The sequence below is a fragment of the Peromyscus californicus genome, unplaced genomic scaffold (genome assembly GCF_007827085.1).
Source record: "Peromyscus californicus insignis strain IS unplaced genomic scaffold, ASM782708v3 Scaffold_8__1_contigs__length_139910024, whole genome shotgun sequence".
NCBI classification, from domain to species: Eukaryota; Metazoa; Chordata; class Mammalia; order Rodentia; family Cricetidae; genus Peromyscus; species Peromyscus californicus.
Window position 1 is genome coordinate 8,881,557 of NW_026294606.1, and position 19,519 is coordinate 8,901,075.

The following is a 19,519-nucleotide window of genomic DNA, read 5'->3' on the forward strand; positions in this document are numbered from 1 at the left end:
GGAGAAGTACGGGTTGGCCATTTTCGGTGTTCCTGAAAGCCAAAGGCAATATGGGCTCTTAAGATGTGAGTGTAGTGATCAGATGGCCCAGACAGGAGGCAGATGAGGAGCTATTGAGGGAAGAAAGCCTTAGAAGCCTGGGAGAAAGGTGATTTTAGATGAGGAAGCAGCTGGGCTTGGTGATGTGATCTCAGCACTCAGGAGGTAGAGGCTAGAAGAATCTGGAATCCATGCACGTTCAGGGCCAGCCAGTCTACATCGGGAGACCTTATTTTATTTTACTTTTACTTTATGTGTATGAGTGTTTTGCCACTCACGACAGTGATGGGGAAGCAGGGGTGTAATGATGGCAGGAGGGTGGGGCAGGGGGGGAGATGTTCACCTCACCACTTACTCAAACACGGGAGAACGCAGCTTGCCCTTCTGCCTGTCATAGCCACCGTGTCGTGTCTAGAGCTGAGGGTAAAGTAGGGACTCTGAGAATACGCCATGGCAGCCCCTTCCACCCCAACTCCATAGGAGGGACTGTGTACTCTGGTGGGGGTGTGAAGGGGGTAAAATCCATCCCAGTAGTGGTCCTGGGAGCTTGGGTATAAGTCTTGGAGCTGTGGACAGCTGGCTGTGTCTAGCCGGCACTCACACTGTCAGGCCCCAAGTGGCGCTAACGGCCCCCTCCAACTCTGTTGGCTCTCAGTATTTATTTGTTTATCTATTGTTTATTTACTTATTTATTGGTTTCCAGATTGTCCTACAAGCCTAACTTTGGTTGGTTAGTTTTGGTTTTGGGCACTGAACCAAGGGTCTCCAACGAATTAAGCAGGCGCTCTACCACTGAGCTACATCCCTAACCCCCGGAAAGCAAACTTGAAAGTACCCTGTCTCGCTTCTCCATCTCCTGGAATTCAGAAAATCTGAAATCTCTGATGGTGCCGACCATATTGACCTCTTCAGTGTCCCTGACAGAAGGCTGTTATGATGCCATTTACCCCCACAAGGGGAGAATAAGGTGAGAGAAGACCACTAAATCCTGGGTGTTTTAAAAGGCTGCTTTTTCTTCCAGTTCGCCAGTGGGAGGCGCAAGGGACTCGGGTGAAAGCCTGGAGCAGGGCGCAGGCTGGGCAGCGATCAAGCTCGGGAGAGGAAGTGCCCGGGTAAATGCCCGACTTCTCCTTCCCTCTCCGGGAGACTCAGGGTTTTGGGGCTGGGTGGGGCCTCCCACCGACCCCGGGATGTCCACTCGCGTGGCCTGGGGAGGGCGTGGCCTAGGACTCCGCCCCCTTCCGCGGGCTCAAATTGCGTGGCGTCCGCGGAGGCGGGGTCAGAGCGCAGCGGCGGATCCCAGCGCGGCTCCCGGAGGCCGCCGAGCAGCGGCCCAGCCGGGCACACAGGTACGGGCGACCGCGAGGGGGTTCATGGGCTGCAACCCGTGGGTCCTGTGGCCTGCTGAGGCGCTGGTGAGGGCGTGGGTGGTCGTGGCCTGTGCCAGATTCCCTCGGTTGGCTTCGGCCGCAGCCTCCGCCCCCGCCTTCCTGCGGCGAAGTGGCGCTGATTGGCGCCTGCGCCGCCGTGTGCGGTGAGGACGCGGCCAAGCGCAGGGCTGGCTGGGGCGGGAGACGAGGGGAAACAGAGTCACGTTGGAAAGGGAGCTTCGTACGTGGGTGGCACCACTTTCTCTGGCTTCCAGAAAGGATCCCCTCCCTGGCCACGCGTTAGGGACATGGCCCCCGTCACTCTCCACGGGGCCAGTACCCCGTTTCTTCCTCCCTTGCAGTGCCCAGGGGTCCCGCCCTGGCTGCCAGCTGCCTCGACCTGTCCCAAAATGGCTAGGACCCGCTCTAGCGGCCTCCTTCCCACCCCTCCCCCTCACATCCCGAGCCCCTAAAGTGCTCGCTCCACGGGCTCTCCACAGTGTCAGCTTACACGCCTTATATAGTCCGAGCAGGCTCCAGCGGCCTGCTGGGACCCGGGGAAGGAGGGGGAGCTGGCCCCTGACTCACCCTGCCGCCCTCCTGAGATTCCAGGTTAGCATGGGCGAAGCAGTGCCAGTTGGCCCCACAGCCCACCCCTGGAAGAGAAAAGCAGTTCAGCCTGATGAGGACTTTCCTCACCCTCCCAGTGGCAGGGGGCAGGGTGGGGAACTGACTTGTGTGTTGCCTGTGAGGTCTGCCTGCCAGGAGCCCCGCCAAACCCGACAAGATACCTGCCTCCCAGTGTGTGCTGAGCGTCTGCTGTGCTTCCTGGTACCTGGCCAACGCTAGTGACCAGATCAGGACCTGCCTGCCAGTTTGCAGTGTGGCCACTCTCTTTCTCTTCTTTCCTTACAGGAGTAGGCACCATGGATTCCTTCAAGGTAGTGCTGGAGGGGCCAGCACCTTGGGGCTTCCGGCTGCAAGGGGGCAAGGACTTCAACGTGCCCCTCTCCATCTCTCGGGTGAGCCTAGGTTGGGGAATGCACTCCCCAAGCCTCCTTGGGTGCTCATGTTTCCGGCAAATGATGGGAGCCAACAGGACAGGAGTATCCAGGTCCAAACGGACACATGCTGCAAGGACTCCCAACTAGATGGATAGAGGGGGCGAACCCCCCACCCCAGCTTCCCGACTTTGACATGGGACTTGATGCTCTCCCACCAAGCCCCCTTGGCCATCTGTGAGTGCCAAGGGGAAGCCTATTCTGCAGTCTGGGATGGTGATGGCTCCAGGAAGTGTCTTAGCTTGAAGAGCCGTGTGTGGAGCCAGGTGCCAGGCAGGACCTAACTTTAATTTCACTGCTATCCAAGGAATAGCAATTGTTGTCCTGCTTTGCCAAGTGACAGAACTTGGAGGGATGGAGGAGCTCATTCAGCAAGCCCCTGCCAGAGCAAGGATATGAACTGAGGCACAAAATGGCTTGTTCTGTCTGTAAGTTTAAGGAAGGGGATATCTTCCCAAGCTGAGTGAGGACCTGAGTCTCCGTCTGCTGGTTCTAGTCAGGCTGGAGTGGCCTTTGACCCTAAGCAGAGGTGTAGTGAGGCTAGCCTCTAGGATTCTTGTTCCCATTCCTCAGTCTGCCCCGATGGGGGGGTGGGGCTGGAAGCTGACTCCTCCCTGTGGCAGGGGATTGCCTTATAAGCCCAAGAATGCAGCCCCAGCTGCGATGGCCAACAGTGGCCAGTCAACAGAACCCAAAAGGGTTGGCCTAGGCCTAGGCCCCTCAGCCACATCGGTGGACCCCTCACCTGGTCATCAGTCATTTGTGTCAGTAGGGACTCGGCAAACTTGATGCCAGCGTGGGTGAGGCCAGCACACCAGCTTGGTATATCTGACTGGCCTAGGGGGTCAAAAAGGGGCAGGGACTTCCTGCCCTGATATCCGCCTGCCTAGAGAGGCCCACCCAGCCAGTGGTGTAGGCAGGCAGCTGTTGGCAGGAAGCCCAGGGCAAGCCTAGCCCAAAGGGGCCTGAGAATTTCCCAGCACTGCTCAGCCAGAGAGGGGGTGTCAAGGCTCCATCTCTGTGGGAGCTGGACATGGTGGCCAGAGCAGGCAGGCATACAGACTGAACTCTTCCCAGGATCCTTCCCTGGGGCTGTCTTGGAATCTGCCCCAACCAGCAGGGTGACTAAGAGCCGTGGACCCTTCCCCCACCCATACATCTCATCTTCCTCCTCCCCTCTGGGAAAGTGCTGGCCAGTGTGGTGTAGGTCCTGGTTTCTTCATTGGTAATGGTGGCCTCTCAGATGTTGCCTGTTTGGGGGCACTCTGGCCCCTGGGCTCCTTTGTCAGCAGCCCTAACATGTGGGTGGGGCCACCAGCTGAGCCCTGCCCTGGAATGGGGCCCTGATGGGTGGGGTGGTCTTTTTTAAGTTAGGCCAGCCCGCTCGCTCACTATCCCTCCCCTGACCCCAGAGTGGAGGGAGGAAGGAGGGGCTAGGGCTGGCTGTGGGCCCAGGCCTGGAAAATGAGGTAATGTCTGGGATTTGGGGGTTGGGCTGCTCAGTGGAGCTCCCAGGCTGACTCACCCACATCCATAACACTGTCCAGCCCCCTGGCCCTTCCCTCCTTCATCTCGCTAGCCACCTTTCCCAAAGGGCCCCCCCCCCCCCCCCCCCCCGATGCCGCTTCTCCCACTCCGGCCCTGTCTTACCTCTCACATGCTTCCTGCCCTCCTCACTCCATAAAGAAGTAGTTCCTCACTTCTCCACTCCTTTCAAGAAGCCAGTTGCTGCTCCTCACAAGACCCCCCCTCACCCCACACCTCTCAGGAAGCAGCCTGTATAGGAAGGAGTGGCTAAACCAGGTTTCCCTCTATTGACTCATCATGACCAAGAGTAAGTCACTTCCCCTTTAGGGTGTCACTTCCCCGTCCCCGTGATAAGGGACTGATTGGAGTGAAATAAAGGTGAGGGGGCATGGAGACCCCAGACTTAGCCAAGGCACGGAGGAGGAGGAGTCTCTTTTCAGATAAGGTCTGGAATTGAACTGTCAGCCCTCCTGCTCGCACGCCCGAGTGTTGGCATTGCAGGTCTGCTGTGCTATCCCTGGTACCCAGTCTTTTTGTTTGTCTGTTTTTCAAGACAGGGTTTCTCTTGTGTAGCTTTGGTGCTGTCTTAGATCTCACTCTGTAGCCTCGAACTCACAGAGATCTACCTGCTCCTGCCTCTGCCTCCTGAACGATGGGATTAAAGGCGTGTGTCTCCACTGCCTGGCTCTTTTTCAAATTTCTTAAAAATTTAATTTATTTTGAGACAGAGTCTCTCTATAATCATAACTGTTCTGGAATCACTATGTAAACCAAGCTAGCCTCCAACTCACAAAAATCCACTTGCCGCTGCTGGGATTAAAGGCGTGCACCACCACCGCCCAGCTCCCCAGAGTCTATGGGGAGCTCTCACATGTGTGAGGTAGTCTTTATTGAACCCTCACTTGTGACCTCCTGTGCAGCATAGGCGCCCTGTTGTGGTGGAGCCTTCCAGCCAGGACCAGACCCTGGCTGCACCTCTTGCTGACTGGATGATAGGAGCTCAGGTGTTGGCAGTGTTTTCTGAGTGTGAGCAAGGTGCAGCCCAGACTCCTGTAAGCATGTTGGGAGATGCGGTGTCGGTACTAGGTGTTCAGTGAGTTCTGTTCGTTAGCAGGTAAAGAAAGGACTCGGACTCAGCTGCTCTCTCCTCTGCTAACCTCCCCTTGAGGCACAAAATAGAGCTGTCAAGTCTAGCTCCCCTTTCTGTCCTACTGTTGGGAGTCTCTGAGTCAGGCTCCTCTGTCCCTAACATCTCCAGAATCTCAGCCTTCCCTCTGCTTCCGTACACACTGCATCAGCTCACCTAGGGAGCCTGCTGGGGCCTTTGGCAGCCTGTACTCAACTTTTCTTACTACCTGTAAAGTGTAAATTAAGCCTGCTTTGCGTGGGCCAGGCCCTTTGTCCGATGGTTGAGTGAGTGGCCCTGTGATTTCAGACCTGTGGATGACCACCATGTCTCTAATCCTTTTGACTTTGAGTTGGGAATTTCTAGTTTGTTTGGCAGGCAAATAAGGGAATATAGTAGGTCTGGTAGAATGGTGGTCACCAGCACTGGCTGATTCCTGGGAAGTGGTGGGCTTTGGTCACCAATAAACAAACAAGCAAACAAAAGAGTATGCAACAGTGGACCAAGAGTACATTTATGAAGGCATTCAGTGCCTGGGGAAGGGACCGGGGGATGGGGGCCCAAGTAGCAGTTCTTAGATATGAGATGGGACACTTGTCAGGACCCTGAGGTGGGTAATGCTGATCAACCCTATTGGGCCTTTGTAGCCCAGTCTTAGTTAGCAACACAGGTAGATAACATCGGTGGAGGGCAATCTGGTGGGTGAAAATAGCCTTTAGAGCAGACCAGCAGCGACCTCAAGGGCTGTGGTCCTGACTTGCAAGTGTGGGCATTAGCCTGAAGGTGGCTGTTGGCCCGCAGTGTCTGGACTGTGAGGGAGGGCCATAGAGAAGAATGGACACCTCAGCGGTGGGGTGGTAAATTGTGCAGCTTGGGTGTGCACCCATGGGCCTCTGACCATTCCTCTCCACAGCTCACTCCTGGAGGCAAAGCTGCACAGGCTGGTGTGGCCGTCGGAGACTGGGTACTGAGCATCGATGGCGAGAACACAGGAAACCTCACGCACATCGAGGCCCAGAACAAGATCCGTGCCTGTGGGGAGCGCCTCAGCCTGGGTCTTAGCAGGTATAGGGGCCGACAGGATGAGGGGGTGAAGACAGTCTCTGGTCTGACCCACCTGCCGTCACTGCTTTCTCTCTCTCTCCAGAGCCCAGCCTGTTCAGAGCAAACCACAGAAGGTAGGTTGTCCAGGAGATATCTAGGCCGAGAAAGGGAGGGCCTGGGGCTTTTGGGCTGCCCTGCCCTCCCTGGCCCAGCCCGGTACCCCTCTTCCTGGCTAAGAGCAGAGGGCAGATGCCAGAATGGGCAGTCTCTGGGGAACTGAGAGTGGAGCTAGGAGCTGCCGCACGGTCTGGGCGCCACACGTGCCTGCCTGTCTGTCCGTCCGTCTGCTTCTTCCCACGAGCCTGTGCTGTGTGTGCCTTGCCCATCCTTGGTCTCCCTTGGCTCAGAGTGGGTTAAGTTCATCACTTCCAAATTGGCCCCTTGAAATCATAGTTACCCCTTCACCCTTAACCTCTGGCCAAATGTGTAAGTGGAGCTGGACTTGTCACTGTCCTTGGTGGTGGTGACTCTGCTCCTACCTCAGCCCCCACTCCCACCCACCCTGCCCGGCTCTGTCTCTGCCCAGGCCCTGACCCCTCCTGCCGATCCCCCGAGGTATACTTTTGCACCAAGCGCCTCCCTCAACAAGACGGCCCGGCCCTTTGGGGCACCCCCACCTACTGACAGCACCCCGCAGCAGAATGGGTATGTCAGCCCTGCCCACCCTCTCCTGTCTGTTGTCCACACTGTCTGGTCTGTTCACAAGCACACACAAGCTGCCCGCTGCTGCTCAGTCTGTGCTGTACCCCAGCCCCTTAACCGTGTGGCAGCAATCCCTGGCGGCTGGGTAGGGCTGTGGGCATAGGGCCCCACCTAAGGCTGTTGCTCTTGCACGGGCTCTGCCCTCCTGGCAGCCTGGGGTTGGGGTGTGGTATTGGGCCAGCTGAGTCTCAGACCCTCATCGCCACCCTGCCTCCCTCTCCACTGCTCCGATTTCCCCCATCTTCCTTCTCCCGAGTCTGTCCCTTTATTTGTCCTTCTGTCTCATTTCCTTCGCAGGTGCAGACCCCTGACAAGTCAGTGAGCCCCCTCTTCCTGTCACTTTCTTCCTCCCTCTTGACACTCTGGGTGGTAGCCCCTCCCGACCCTGGCTGCCCCCCTCCCATCTCTTACCTACCGGCCCACTTACCCAGCGGGGCCCTTTGCTCACCCCCCTCCCCCTCCCCTCTCACCTGTCACCGTAACCCATACATATCAGGTCCTGGGAGGGGCTGCCCCTGGTGCTCCCCAGAACCAGAGGTTCTGAGCCACACCCTTCCCACAGACAGTTGCTCAGACAACTGGTCCCCGATGCCAGCAAGCAGCGGCTGATGGAGAATACCGAAGACTGGCGGCCACGGCCGGGGACGGGCCAGTCCCGCTCCTTCCGCATCCTTGCCCACCTCACGGGCACAGAGTTCAGTAAGTGCTGGCCCAGGTCAGGGCGGACTCTCTGGGCCTTAGCCTAGGCCTGACTTTGCCAGGACTCAAGGCTGGGGTGACCCTTGTTTCTCTTGGTCAATGCCTGCCTCTGTCCTCTCAGTGCAAGACCCGGATGAGGAGTACATGAAGAAGTCAAGGTAAAGGCTTGGGCACTGGCCCCTCTTCCTAACCTCCCGCTCTTCCTTTCCAGCCACTGCCCCGCATCTGCTCCTGGCCCTCCCCTGCCGGGGCGCTCTTCTCTCCCTTCCTCTTCTCCTTCCCTCCGTCCTCCCTGCCTCCCTTCCATCTCTCCTTCCTTTCACTTCCTCCTCCTCTCTCTCTCTGCCCCTCAGGGAAAAGTATGTCCTGGAGCTACAGAGCCCACGCTATACACGCCTCCGGGACTGGCACCACCAGCGCTCTGCCCACGTGCTCAACGTGCAGTCATAGCCTGGCCCTTTCCAGCCTGCTGCCCTCTGCTTTCCTTTCTCTGTTACTCCCTCCTGGGCACCCCATCGGTGCCCCCAGCTTCTGCCTCCTGCTTTCACGTCCCTGGCCTGAACCTCCTCCTGGCCTGGTCCTGGCAGCCCGCCTGGCACAGGGTCTGGCTTCGTCTGACACTGCCTTCCCTCTTGGCCCTGTGGTACTGCTGTCTGCCAGGTCTGCACTGCCTTGAGCATGGAAATAAACGTTCTCAGCCCTGCTTCCTTCGCCTCTGTCTTCTGTCTTCTTGGGTCTGGTTGTGTTTGGGGTACGGTACGGGGTGTTAAATGCTTTAGACTTGGTGTGGGTCCTGCAGTCTGCTTCTCAGTGGGAGGACGTACCTAACAAAGATGGATGTGCCTTACTGTGGCTCTCCTGTATCAGAGGAGACCCAAAGGCTGCCATAGGAGCAGGAGCCCCGCCCTGCTTCCACACTCCACAGCAGACCAGGTAGCTCTAACCTACTCAGGGGAAGCACCCCTTCCTACCTGTACCCCAGAGGGACCTGGAACTCATCCCAGCAGCTCTCATACCCTTGAGCTTCCCCATGGGGCCAGCACAGCTGAAGTTAGGGGGTGGGACCATGCCCAGAGCCTCAGCCAGGCAGGGCCTTGAATGGCAGATCTTGCAGCCAGGTGCCCAGGACAGAAGCCCCAGCCTCAACTATACCCCAGGAACCCTGGCCTGGTAAGAGAGTGGGCTTGGGTCTGAAGAAGGGTGGGTAACCTCCATGGCCATAGGGGTGGTGGGCTTTTGTAGGCTACCCTGGGCTCTACCCTCTGCACTTTGGGCTCCCTGAATACCCCTCGGATCTCCTTTCCTTGGCTGTCAGGCCCCACCACCCCCAGCCCCACCAGCCGCCCACCCTGGGCCGTGGACCCTGCATTTGCTGAGCGCTATGCCCCAGACAAAACCAGCACGGTGTTGACCCAGCATAGCCAGCCAGCCACACCCACACCTCTACAGAACCGCACCTCCATAGTGCAGGCCGCAGCTGGAGGAGGCACAGGAGCGGGTGGCAGTAATGGCAAGACCCCCATATGCCACCAGTGCCACAAGATCATCCGGTGAGTGTCCCTTCCAACCTGGTCTTTCTGTCCTGCCGCCTGACCCTGGCCTGTTTCATCCGCTTGTCCTGCCTCAGCTGCTACTCAGAGAGAATTAAGGATTTGGTTGAAGCAGAGAGGGATCTAGCCTGGAACCTCAGATGTTTTTAAATTTATTTTACCTTTTGTATACGGGTAGTTAGCTTGTGTGTGTGTCTGGGCACCCCTGGCATGCCTGGTGCCCACAGAAACCTTTAGGAAAGGGTGTTGTGTTTCCCTGGAACTGGATGGAGTTGTAGATGGCTGTGAGCTTTCCTGTGGGTGCTGGGACTCAAACCTGGGTCCTGTGGAAGAGCAGCAAGTGCTCTTAACTGCCAAGCCATCTCTGCAGCCCCCGATCCTCAGGTTCTTAATCCTACACTTCCTACCATACACACACTAATCTGTAGCAGTGAGAGCTGGGAGGTGCCAGCAGCACTCTGAAGCTGTGCCTCTCACATTGCCACTCTCTGGATAAAGAAGGCCTCCCTGTCTGCTGCTTCCCCTCATGCTTGGTCTCTGCTAAGTGGCTGCTCTCAGAGCCGATAGGCCACAGGTACCTCCCTCTGTACACTGCTCCCTGGAGCCTAGCCAAGTCACATAGCCCCTCAGATCCAGATTCTAGAACCTTCCTAGATTCTTGACCCTGGCAGGCTGCTCCTTTCTCCCATCAGCTCTTAGGTAGAGGATTTGTAAAACATCCCCTCCTGACACCCCTGTTTATCCAGGGCCTGCAGGCCAAATGGAACAGGCAAGCAGGACAGGGTGTTCACTGGGGTCTGTTGAGGTTTCATCCTCACACCGGGCAGTAGTCCCCCAGGAGTGCCTTGGTTGTCTCAAGCCGTCAACTCTCTCCCAAACCAGGGCACCAAAACTGCTCCATCATCAAGAGAGTATATAAGGGTTCCCTTGACATTCGGTCCCTCTGGCTGTATGATCTTGGAGAAACCACTCCTGTCTTCCTCCTAGAGTGTCTACCTCATTTGCATACATTCCCTCTCCCTGCAGGGGCCGCTACCTGGTAGCACTGGGCCACGCATACCACCCTGAAGAGTTTGTGTGCAGCCAGTGTGGAAAGGTCCTGGATGAGGGCGGCTTCTTCGAGGAGAAGGGGGCTATCTTTTGCCCTTCTTGCTATGATGTGCGCTATGCACCCAGCTGTGCCAAATGCAAGAAGAAGATCACTGGAGTGAGTGGGGTGGGCAGGCGGGCTGGCGGTCCTGCGGGCTGGCGGGCTGGAGGGCAGGCAAGGAAGTAAATGTTGAGCCTGTCGACAGTGTTCAGTAGTGTTTAGAAACTGCCAGATGTGGAGCTCTCAGCATGAATTGTTAGTGGTAGAGAATACATAGCATGTACAAGGCCCTGGTTCCATTCCATGTACAAACAAGCCTCATTAGGCATGGTGGCATTTGCTTCTAATCTCAGCACTGGGGAAACAGAGGCAAGAGGATTGTGAGTGACAGGCCAGCCTGGGTTACACAGTGAGACGCTCCCTGAAGAAAATAAAAACATTCTAATAATGGCTTCGGTTTATAACAGCCAGGACACTCTGTTTGTTTGAAATGGGGGTTCCTCTGTGTAACACCCCTGGCTGTCCTGGAACTTGCTCCATAGACTAGGCTGACCTCAGACTCATAGATTCACCCACCTCTGCCTCCCGAGTGCTGGGATTAAAAGTGTGCGCCACCACCACTCAGCTAGCCAAGATACTCTTTTTTTTTTTTTTTTTTTTTTATTTTTATTTTTATTTTTATTTTTTTTTAAGATTTATTTATTATGTATACAGCATGTGTGCCTGCAGGCCAGAAGAGGGCACCAGATCTCGTTACAGATGGTTGTGAGCCACCATGTGGTTGCTGGGAATTGAACTCAGGACCTCTGGAAGAGCAGTCAGTGCTCTTAACCTCTGAGCCATCTCTCCAGCCCCAAGATACTCTTAAAAGATCAGCCTTTAAAAAAAGTTTCAGCCGGGCGGTGGTGGCGCACGCCTTTAATCCCAGCACTCGGGAGGCAGAGCCAGGCGGATCTCTGTGAGTTCGAGGCCAGCCTGGGCTACCAAGTGAGTTCCAGGAAAGGCGCAAAGCTACACAGAGAAACCCTGTCTCGAAAAACAAAAACAAACAAACAAACAAAAAAATTTCTTTTGGTGTATTTTGTTGTTGTTGTTGTTTTTGTTTTTCGAGACTGGGTTTCTCTGTGTAGTTTTGGTACCTGACCTGGATCTCACTCTGTAGACCAGGCTGGCCTTGAACTCACAGAGATCCTCCTGGCTCTATCTCCCGAGTGCTGGGATTAAAGGCGTGCACCGCCGCCGCTACCACCCCCCCCCCCCCCCCCCCCCCCCGGCTGGTGTATTTATTTTATATGTATTGAGTATTTTGCCTGCATGAATGTATGTGCACCACATTTACACCTGGTGCTCTCAGAGATCAGAAAGACAGTGTCCTCTGGAGTTGGAGTTACAAATGGTTGTGACCTACCATGTGAGTGCTGGAAAAGAAACCAGGGTCCTCTACAAGAGCAATAAGTACTCATAACCACTAAGCAACCTCTCCAACCTGAAAGACCAAACTCCGTTAAAAAAAAAAGCAGAAGAGCCGGGTGGTGGTGTACGCCTTTAATCCCAGCGCTCAGGAGGCAGAGGCAGGCAGATCTCTCTGTGAGTTCAGACCGTCCTGGTCTACAGAGTGAGTTCCAGGACAGCCAGAGCTGTAACAGAGAAACTTGTGTCAAAGAACCAAAAGCAAAAGAGAAAAAATGAATTGAGTCTGCTCCAGTAGCTGGAGGCGCTGACTTCAGGCACAGCCGAGCACCATGGTCTCTTGAGTTTGCCTCTGTTTCTACTTTTGTTGGCTTCATTCATTCCCAGCATGCTTTTCTCTGGAGAAAGACAAGAACAGTGTGATAGTGCCTCCATGGTTCCATTTCCCCAGATTAGGCCCCGTAGAGAAAACACCTCAGTCCCACTGGTGCCTGGAGCTTCCCATGCTGACGCTCCTTGGCTCAGCTTGAGTCACGGAGTCATTTTTGTAAAGTTCCACGTGTCTGATTGGAAGGGACTGGAATATACCCACCCCTGGAGCTGTCAGGTGAATCTGCATCCTGTCAACGTCGACAGGTAGCTTGGCGCTCCATCTGAGCCGTGGTGACTAAGGAGGGAAGGGTGGTACCCTGAAATAAAGTCAGGCTCATGTGCCCTAAGAAGGGAAATGGTGAGACAGCTGTTGTACCAACTGGGACTGCATTTGGCTGCAGTAACAGAAAAGACCATTGCACTGCTAGAAACGGGGTTATTTATTTCAGTCAAAAGAATTCCTGGGCTAGAATGGTACTCAGGGGGCCTGATATCACAGAGTGCCTGTTAGATGGCTGCTAAGGCCCGGGCAGGAGAGAGAATAGGCAAACAGCATTCTTTCAGTGGGGTAGAGCATTTCTAGTCAATAATGGAAGCCAGTTTGTATCTTCTGGATTCAAATGCAAAACCTTCCATGCAAGGCCCTAGGCAGCACACTCTACCCCACTGTGGACCAGGTTGGCCTCCAACTCAGAGATCCACCTGTTTCTGCTTCCCCAGTGCTGGGATTAAAAGGTGTGTGCCACCACTGCCCCTTCCCCTACTTAATGCCCACTTTTCCCATGAGGCCTCCCTCCCCACAGTTGCCTCACTGTACGTGTCCTTTGTCCCATCTTGTTTTCCTGGCTGTGCACTCTGGGAGCCAAGAGCAGAGCCATTTGACTTAAGTACTGGGCCCCATTGTAGAAGGTGGTCAGTAAACACTTGAACAAGCCGGGTGGTGGTGGCGCACGCCTTTAATCCCAGCACTCGGGAGGCAGAGACAGGCGGATCTCCATGAGTTCGAGGCCAGCCTGATCTACAAAGCGAGTTCCAGGAAAAAGCACCAAAAGCCACACAGAGAAACCCTGTCTCGGAAAAAAAAAAAAAAAAAAAGAGGAAGGGAGCACAAGTCGGCATTCCCAGAGAAGGCACAAGCAGAAGAGTAGTTTGTGTCACAGGCAGCACTTGAAAAAGGTAAGGGATAACGGGAGGAGTTTGGAACTGAAGGCAGGTCAGATGGTGAGGAGGAAGTGGACCTGGGTCTGTACCAGGGTAGTAGGGTGCCAGACAAAGAGATTCCTAGTCAGTGTAGTTTTGATAAAGTACAGATGTAGAGTCTTCCCAGAGCTAGGATGTCCCCCAAAGTTACATCTGGCACCCTTGTATTTCTGAGTCAGGAAGCATCATTTAGAAATCTGGGCTAGGTATAGTGCACTGGTAGAGTGTTTGCCTAGTGCGTGAGCTCCTCGATTGTGTCTGCGGCACCAAGACAAACAAAAGGTTTCAAGTCGTTCTGCGTGACCGTGTCAGAGCCACTGTTTGCTTCAGTCCAAGTGACCCCCAAGTGATTCAGGCTCCACTTGGGCCCACTGAATACCCCATCTGGCCCTTACAAGGAGTCACTGGCTGCAAACCTGGGACTGTTTTCTAAACACTCCAACAAGACTGGGTTCAGGTACTCAGTTCCCAAGATAGGTAGCCATGCTTTACAGGAGGATAAAGCGGCCAGGCACCCCTACCCAGCCTCTGGCCGTGGTGGGCTTAACAGTTCAGGATGGCCAGGCTATCTCTGGGGACACTGAGGACCCACAGTGGGTTAGGCTCTGTCGGAATAGATCCGTTCCTAGTGCAGTTGATGCTTTATGTCTCCCACATCTAAGGACGGGAGAAGAGACATAAGCAGCAAGCCCGCTGTCTGGGAGGATGGTAGTGAGGTCAGTGGTGCAGGATAGTAGAGCGAGAAGCCCTGCCAGCGTGGCGTAGCAGAGGTGGCTTGGAGTGCTCACTGGTGTCAGAGTGGGCCCTGTGTAGTGAGTGACAGTTGTACAGAAAGTGAAAGTCAGAGGTGGGGAGACTTGAGAGGACCTGTCTGGGCAGAAGGTAGCTGGGATGTAGCCCCAGCCTGGTGTGCTTGGCGTTTCAGTGGTGGTCAAAGGCTGGTGTGGTAGGATCAACGTGTGAGTGAGGGGAGGGAACAGGACAGGCCTGACTGCTGGATTCTGCACAGGACTTGGCTTTTTTTAAAGACAGGATCTTAATAAGTTGTGCAGGCCATTTGAATTCTGTACCCAGCAGGCCTTTTAACTTTTACCAGGCTGGGTGTGTCTTGGAGGTGGATCCATCAGTACTCACTGATGGGGGACGGGGGTGAGAAAGGGGAATTTTGAGTCAGGCATGGTGGCACACACCTGAAAACCCAGCCCTCAGAAGGTGGAGACAGAGGATCAGGAGTTCAAAGCCAGCCAGGGTTATATGAGACTACTTTAAAAAAAAAAAAAAAAAAAAAAAAAGAGGAGGTGGAATTTGGCCTGAACAGATGGAGGGATTTACTGTGGGAGGAGCAGGTTTGGGATAGAGAGTCTGGGAGCTGTTTGAGACATGCAACTGAGACCTAATACATACGGACTTGGAGAGTTGGCAGTGGTGCTCTGGGAGCTGTACATATGTAAATGTAATATTTTATAGCAGTGGGAGGGCTTGTGCCAGCCTTCCTGTGTTCTGGGGGATGGGCTGGACCTGACCGTGCCCATGGCTTCTTCCAGGAGATCATGCATGCCCTGAAGATGACCTGGCATGTGCATTGCTTCACCTGTGCCGCCTGCAAAACGCCGATCCGCAACAGAGCCTTCTATATGGAAGAAGGGGCGCCCTACTGCGAGCGAGGTATCTGGTAGCCTGGAGAAGGCAAGGTGGGGCTGGGTAAGGGACAGGGTAAATACAGACCCACTTTTCTGGCCCCATTACCAGACTACGAGAAGATGTTTGGCACAAAATGTCGAGGTTGTGACTTCAAGATTGACGCTGGAGACCGCTTCCTGGAAGCGCTGGGCTTCAGCTGGCATGACACATGCTTTGTTTGCGCAGTAAGCACACCCCCACCCTGTGTGCATGTGTGTCTGTGTGTGCGTGCGTGCATGTGTGCATGTGTGTGTGTGTCTGTCTGTCTTCTGTTCCCCACCACCCCACGCCCATCTCCTGCCTGATGGATGTTGGAGAGGTTGGGAACGGGCCTCTCCCACTCCCCCAGCCTCATGGGACTGGACCCTCCTTGTCCTCAGATATGTCAAATCAACCTGGAAGGAAAGACCTTCTACTCCAAGAAGGACAAGCCCCTCTGCAAGAGCCATGCCTTCTCCCACGTATGAGCACCTTCCATACACCATGGCCGCCCCACCCCGCCTAAAGGGTGAAAAGTCTAGAGTGATCACCCTCAACATTTCTGGGTAGGGCTGGCAGTGGTTGTCCCCACCCCCAGCTCCTGGCGGGATCCTGGGGTTCCCTGAATCCTCTTTCACCTCCTTCACCATCCCCTTAGCTGCACTCCTCCGCCACCATCGCTCACTGGTGCTGGCCATGCTAGGCCCAGTTCGTTCCAGTGCCACAATAAACCTGTGCGAGCTGTGTGCTGTGTCTCCCACTTTGCATCTGGAATGGTGGGACTTGAGGCAGAAGGAGGGGGGTGTTTAAGACCGTTCTTGGAGTGGAACCTCTTAGTGGTCCTCATGGGGATGTGGAAGCTTCATGATCACTGGGAAGTACAGTGCGGACCCCATGTGCTGGGCCCAGTGCTCACAGTTGTGAAGGAAGCCACTGGTCAGGCCTGCCTTGGAGGTTAGAGTAGGTAGGAGTTGGGGGTGGGTATGCAGATGTGAGACATGGACAGTGACCGCCAGGTGAGCCCACCTGTCATCTGCTGGAGACGGGAGCCGGAGTGCCAGGCTCAAGCCCTAGATGGGGATATGAAATGTCTGAGGGCAGAGGAGACACAGGTTCCAGGGAAAGGCAGTGTTGGAGACCCAGTGACAAGCCCCAGGAATCCATGGACGATGTTGCTAAGTATCTAATATGTACCAGAGCCTGCCCACTCGTCATGTGATCTCCCCACCCACCTTGCCAGGTGCCTGCAATTTTTTTTTTTTTTTGTAATTTATTTTTATTTTATGTGCATTGGTGTTCTGCCTGCACGTATGTCTGTGTGAGGGTGTCGGGTCCCCCGGAACTGGAGTCACAGCCTGGTGTGAGCTGCTGTGGGTGTGCTGGGAGTTGAACCCGGGTCCTCTGGAGAACAGCCAGTGCTCTTCACTGAGCCGTCTCTCTAGACTGCAATTCTTCTTTTTTTTTTTTTGAGGCAGGGTTTCTCTGTGTATCCCTGACTGGCCCAGTCCTCGCTCTGCGCCCCAGGCTGGCCTGGAACTCGCTGTCACCCGGCCGACTTGCCTCTCTCCTGTCTTAGCCTCGCCACTGCAGAGGCTGCAGCATGAGGTGCCTGTCACATCTTGGGACTCTTGCTTTTGTTTGTTTGGTTTTTGTTTTTGAAACAAAGTTTATATGTATCCCAAGGCAGGCCTTGAACTCACTATGTAGCCCAGGGAAGACCTTGAACTTCAAATTCCTGTCTCTACCTCTTGAGTGCTAGGATGACACCTGGCTTTATGCAGTGCTGGGAATCGAACCCAGGGCTTTGTACATTGTAGGCAAGGACTCTGCCAACTGAGCTATACTCCCAACCTTGGTTATTCATTTTCTAGATGAGGCTCAGAAATGTCGAGACATGTAACCAAGGTAACCAGTATAGCCTCTGAGCCAGGCGTGAAGCTGCGTGTATTGCCCTAAGACTGGCTGGTACTGTGTTGTGTTTGTAAGCCAGTACCCCTCCAAGAAGCCTGCTTCTGCCTTGTGCCATTTATGGTTTTTTAATTTATGTGTATGGGGGCTTTACTTACATGGATGTGTATACATCACTTTCATGCCTGGTGTCTATGGAGACCAGAAGAGAGCATTGGGTCCCCTGGAACTGGGGTTATAGATGGTTGTGAGCACTTTGAGTGCTGGGAATCGAACCCCAGTCCTCTGGAAGAGTAGCAAGTGCTCTTAACCACTGAGCCATCCTTCTTGCTGTATTTGATAGGTTTTGGTGGATTTAGTAGAGGCACTTCATTTCCCAGGGTTCCTCCTTCCCACTGATGCCCTCTACCATCCTAGAGGGACTGAAGAGGGGACTCGGGTCAGAACAGCCTGGTGTGCTCACGGCCACGTGTTCTTGGGGTGACCCTGTCTTAAGTACCGTCAGGCTGATCCCTTTTATGGAAAAAAAAAAAAAAAAAAAGGTCTCAGGGCTAGTCTTTGCTATCCTGCAGAGCCTAGAACATCTGGTACACAGAAAGAGTAAATGTTTGTTTAATGAATGAAGTGTCACGGATGTTTAGGAGACAGTTCTAGGAAGCAGCTGAAGATTCAAGTCTAGCTTCACCTTAGCTTCAATTCAAGAGTGAACTTGGGCCAGGGGCAGGGCACTCAACATAAATGCTTGTAATTAGCGCCTGGGGAGAGCCGAGGCACAGGCCCCAGCAGGTAGCACCGGGAGTGGATCAGGTAGGATGTGTCTGTCTTTCAACATAGACATGCTGAGCATATTAAACGCAGCATCTTTTAGTTCACAGGGAAAAGTATGCTCCTGCTTCCCTTGAACTGTGAAGCCCTCTCCGTCCATCCTCAGTTTCCATGGATACCAAAGAGCAAGAGCACCGGGTGGGTGGAAATTGCTGCCAGGCACCCTTCTGGGGGTAGCCACCCCTTGTCCTGAACACAGGACTGCTGTGTCCTCCAGGCAGTGAAGCCAGATTTGCCAGTTCAGCAACCATGTGTGCAGGTTCACGTGCTTTGTGTGAGAGCTAGATTTTTAGTATTGGCAGCTGCATTTTATTGTTTTAATCCTGTTTTAAAAAATAATAAATGCAGGCCAAATCCAGTGTGAGGATAGCTAGGGACTCAGTACAGAAAACTGACAAGGGACGCAGAACAGAAACAGAGCTGGGCACAGCGAGCGGAGGGAGCCGCCACGGACAGCATGACGGCCTGCAGGCACTCCAGCAGGACCTCCACACAGGCCAAGAGCATTTCCAGAAGTTGCCAACAATGTCAACCAGGCAGATAAGGCCAAGGAGTCCCCATGGTATTTCAAAACAAGGTGACATTTGCCAGATCAGTTTAGCAAAGAGCTGGGCCACTGCCAGGATTAAAGAGGAACAGGTGTATGTGTGGAGAGCTTGCAGACAGCTCTTAAGAGGCTTGCCTGTGGCGGGGGTGGGGAGACAGAGGCCCACAGTCAGCTAAGAACAGGATACGGGTAGGGAGCCGGTAGTGGCCGCAGGAGTGTGATTGAAGATAGGGAGCTAGAGGGCCCAAGAGGGGCGTGAGGAGAAGCACTGGGAGCCGCATGGCAGCATCGGAGGGAAGCTAGAGGAGGGGAGAGAAATACCACATACCTGTCTGGATCCTAGGGACTGTAAGGCAAGTGCTTAGGACCTGGCTACTCCATCACCTGTTAAGAGTGGTGGTTCAAGCCAGGCATGGTGGCATAGGCCTGTAATCCCAGCACTCTGGGAGCCGAGGCAGGGGGAGAGTGGGAATTCAATGGCAGACTGCTACACAGAGGGAGCTAGGCCAGAGCTGCACATTAAGACCATCTTTAAAAACTAAGACACAGGAATCTAGGCTCAGAGAGGCAAAGGTGACATGGCCAGAGCCACCCAGCCAGAATGACCAGAAATTACCATCCCATGGAGTAGAGGTGTAGGGACTTCCTACTGACCTGTCCTCTCCCCACCCTTTCAGTCTAACAAGCACCACCGCCCCCGCGGCCGCCCCCCAGGGCTGCTAAGATCACCCTGTTCCCAAGCTGGAGTGTGAGGCTGTGCAGCTAGAGCCTACCCTTGGAAATGAATGCCTTGATGCCTGGCAGGAGAGCCCATTAGCTCCCTTGGAGAGAGTACAGTGTCCCCAGCCAAAAGGGCAGAGTCCATAGTAGGGGTCTGCGTGGGCAGCCAGTGAGAGAGGGGCTTTTTCCTGCTTTGAGAAACTTGAACTCATTTGCAGTCAGCAGGGAGGGGTGGTGGAGGGTGAGGACTGTTTCTCCAGAACTGACGCTTCTGTGCTGCCTCTTCTGGGCTCAGCCCCACATGGCCTGGGTACACACAGAAGGCACACATCCGCCTCTCCAAGCCTTGCTACAGGAAAGGAATGGAGGTGGTAGGCTAAAGGGGCCTGGTGGCTGCCCACCCAGGGAGCAGCAGGTACACAGAGATCCACAGCCATCCTTGAGAATATTGGAAGGGGCCCCTTTCCAATGGGAGGAGAGAGGCTTAAGCTAGATTCCAGGGCCATCACAGCAGGAAGAAATGCATGCCAACGCAGAGCCAGGAGAGAACTCGGGAGACCCAGTGCTGGGGAGATTGAAGTGGAGGTCCAGGACCTTTGGCTCCGCCCTG

At 54.6% G+C, this 19,519-nt stretch overlaps 1 protein-coding gene across 3 annotated transcripts; it reads left to right on the top strand.

The window, feature by feature from the left end:
* Positions 1 to 1,101: 1,101 nt before the first annotated feature.
* On the top strand, positions 1,102 to 15,655 carry Pdlim7 (PDZ and LIM domain 7). Of its 3 annotated transcripts, XM_052728619.1 has the most exons (13): positions 1,102 to 1,388; positions 2,325 to 2,431; positions 6,037 to 6,188; positions 6,271 to 6,301; positions 6,754 to 6,872; positions 7,492 to 7,628; positions 7,750 to 7,786; positions 8,743 to 8,798; positions 8,944 to 9,178; positions 10,205 to 10,385; positions 14,795 to 14,915; positions 15,000 to 15,115; positions 15,311 to 15,655. In XM_052728619.1, the coding sequence occupies exons 2-13, from the start codon at positions 2,336 to 2,338 to the stop codon at positions 15,395 to 15,397; spliced, it is 1,368 nt and encodes a 455-aa protein (XP_052584579.1). In that variant the 5' UTR covers positions 1,102 to 1,388; positions 2,325 to 2,335; the 3' UTR covers positions 15,398 to 15,655. The 3 variants fall into 3 exon arrangements, with proteins under 3 accessions (XP_052584579.1, XP_052584577.1, XP_052584578.1); XM_052728617.1 differs by lacking the exons at positions 8,743 to 8,798; positions 8,944 to 9,178; positions 10,205 to 10,385; ... (1 more) ...; positions 15,000 to 15,115; positions 15,311 to 15,655 and adding an exon at positions 7,982 to 8,332 and having other exon boundaries at positions 1,124 to 1,388; XM_052728618.1 differs by lacking the exons at positions 6,754 to 6,872; positions 8,743 to 8,798; positions 8,944 to 9,178; ... (2 more) ...; positions 15,000 to 15,115; positions 15,311 to 15,655 and adding exons at positions 7,227 to 7,243; positions 7,982 to 8,332 and having other exon boundaries at positions 1,127 to 1,388.
* The last annotated feature ends 3,864 nt before the right edge of the window (positions 15,656 to 19,519 follow it).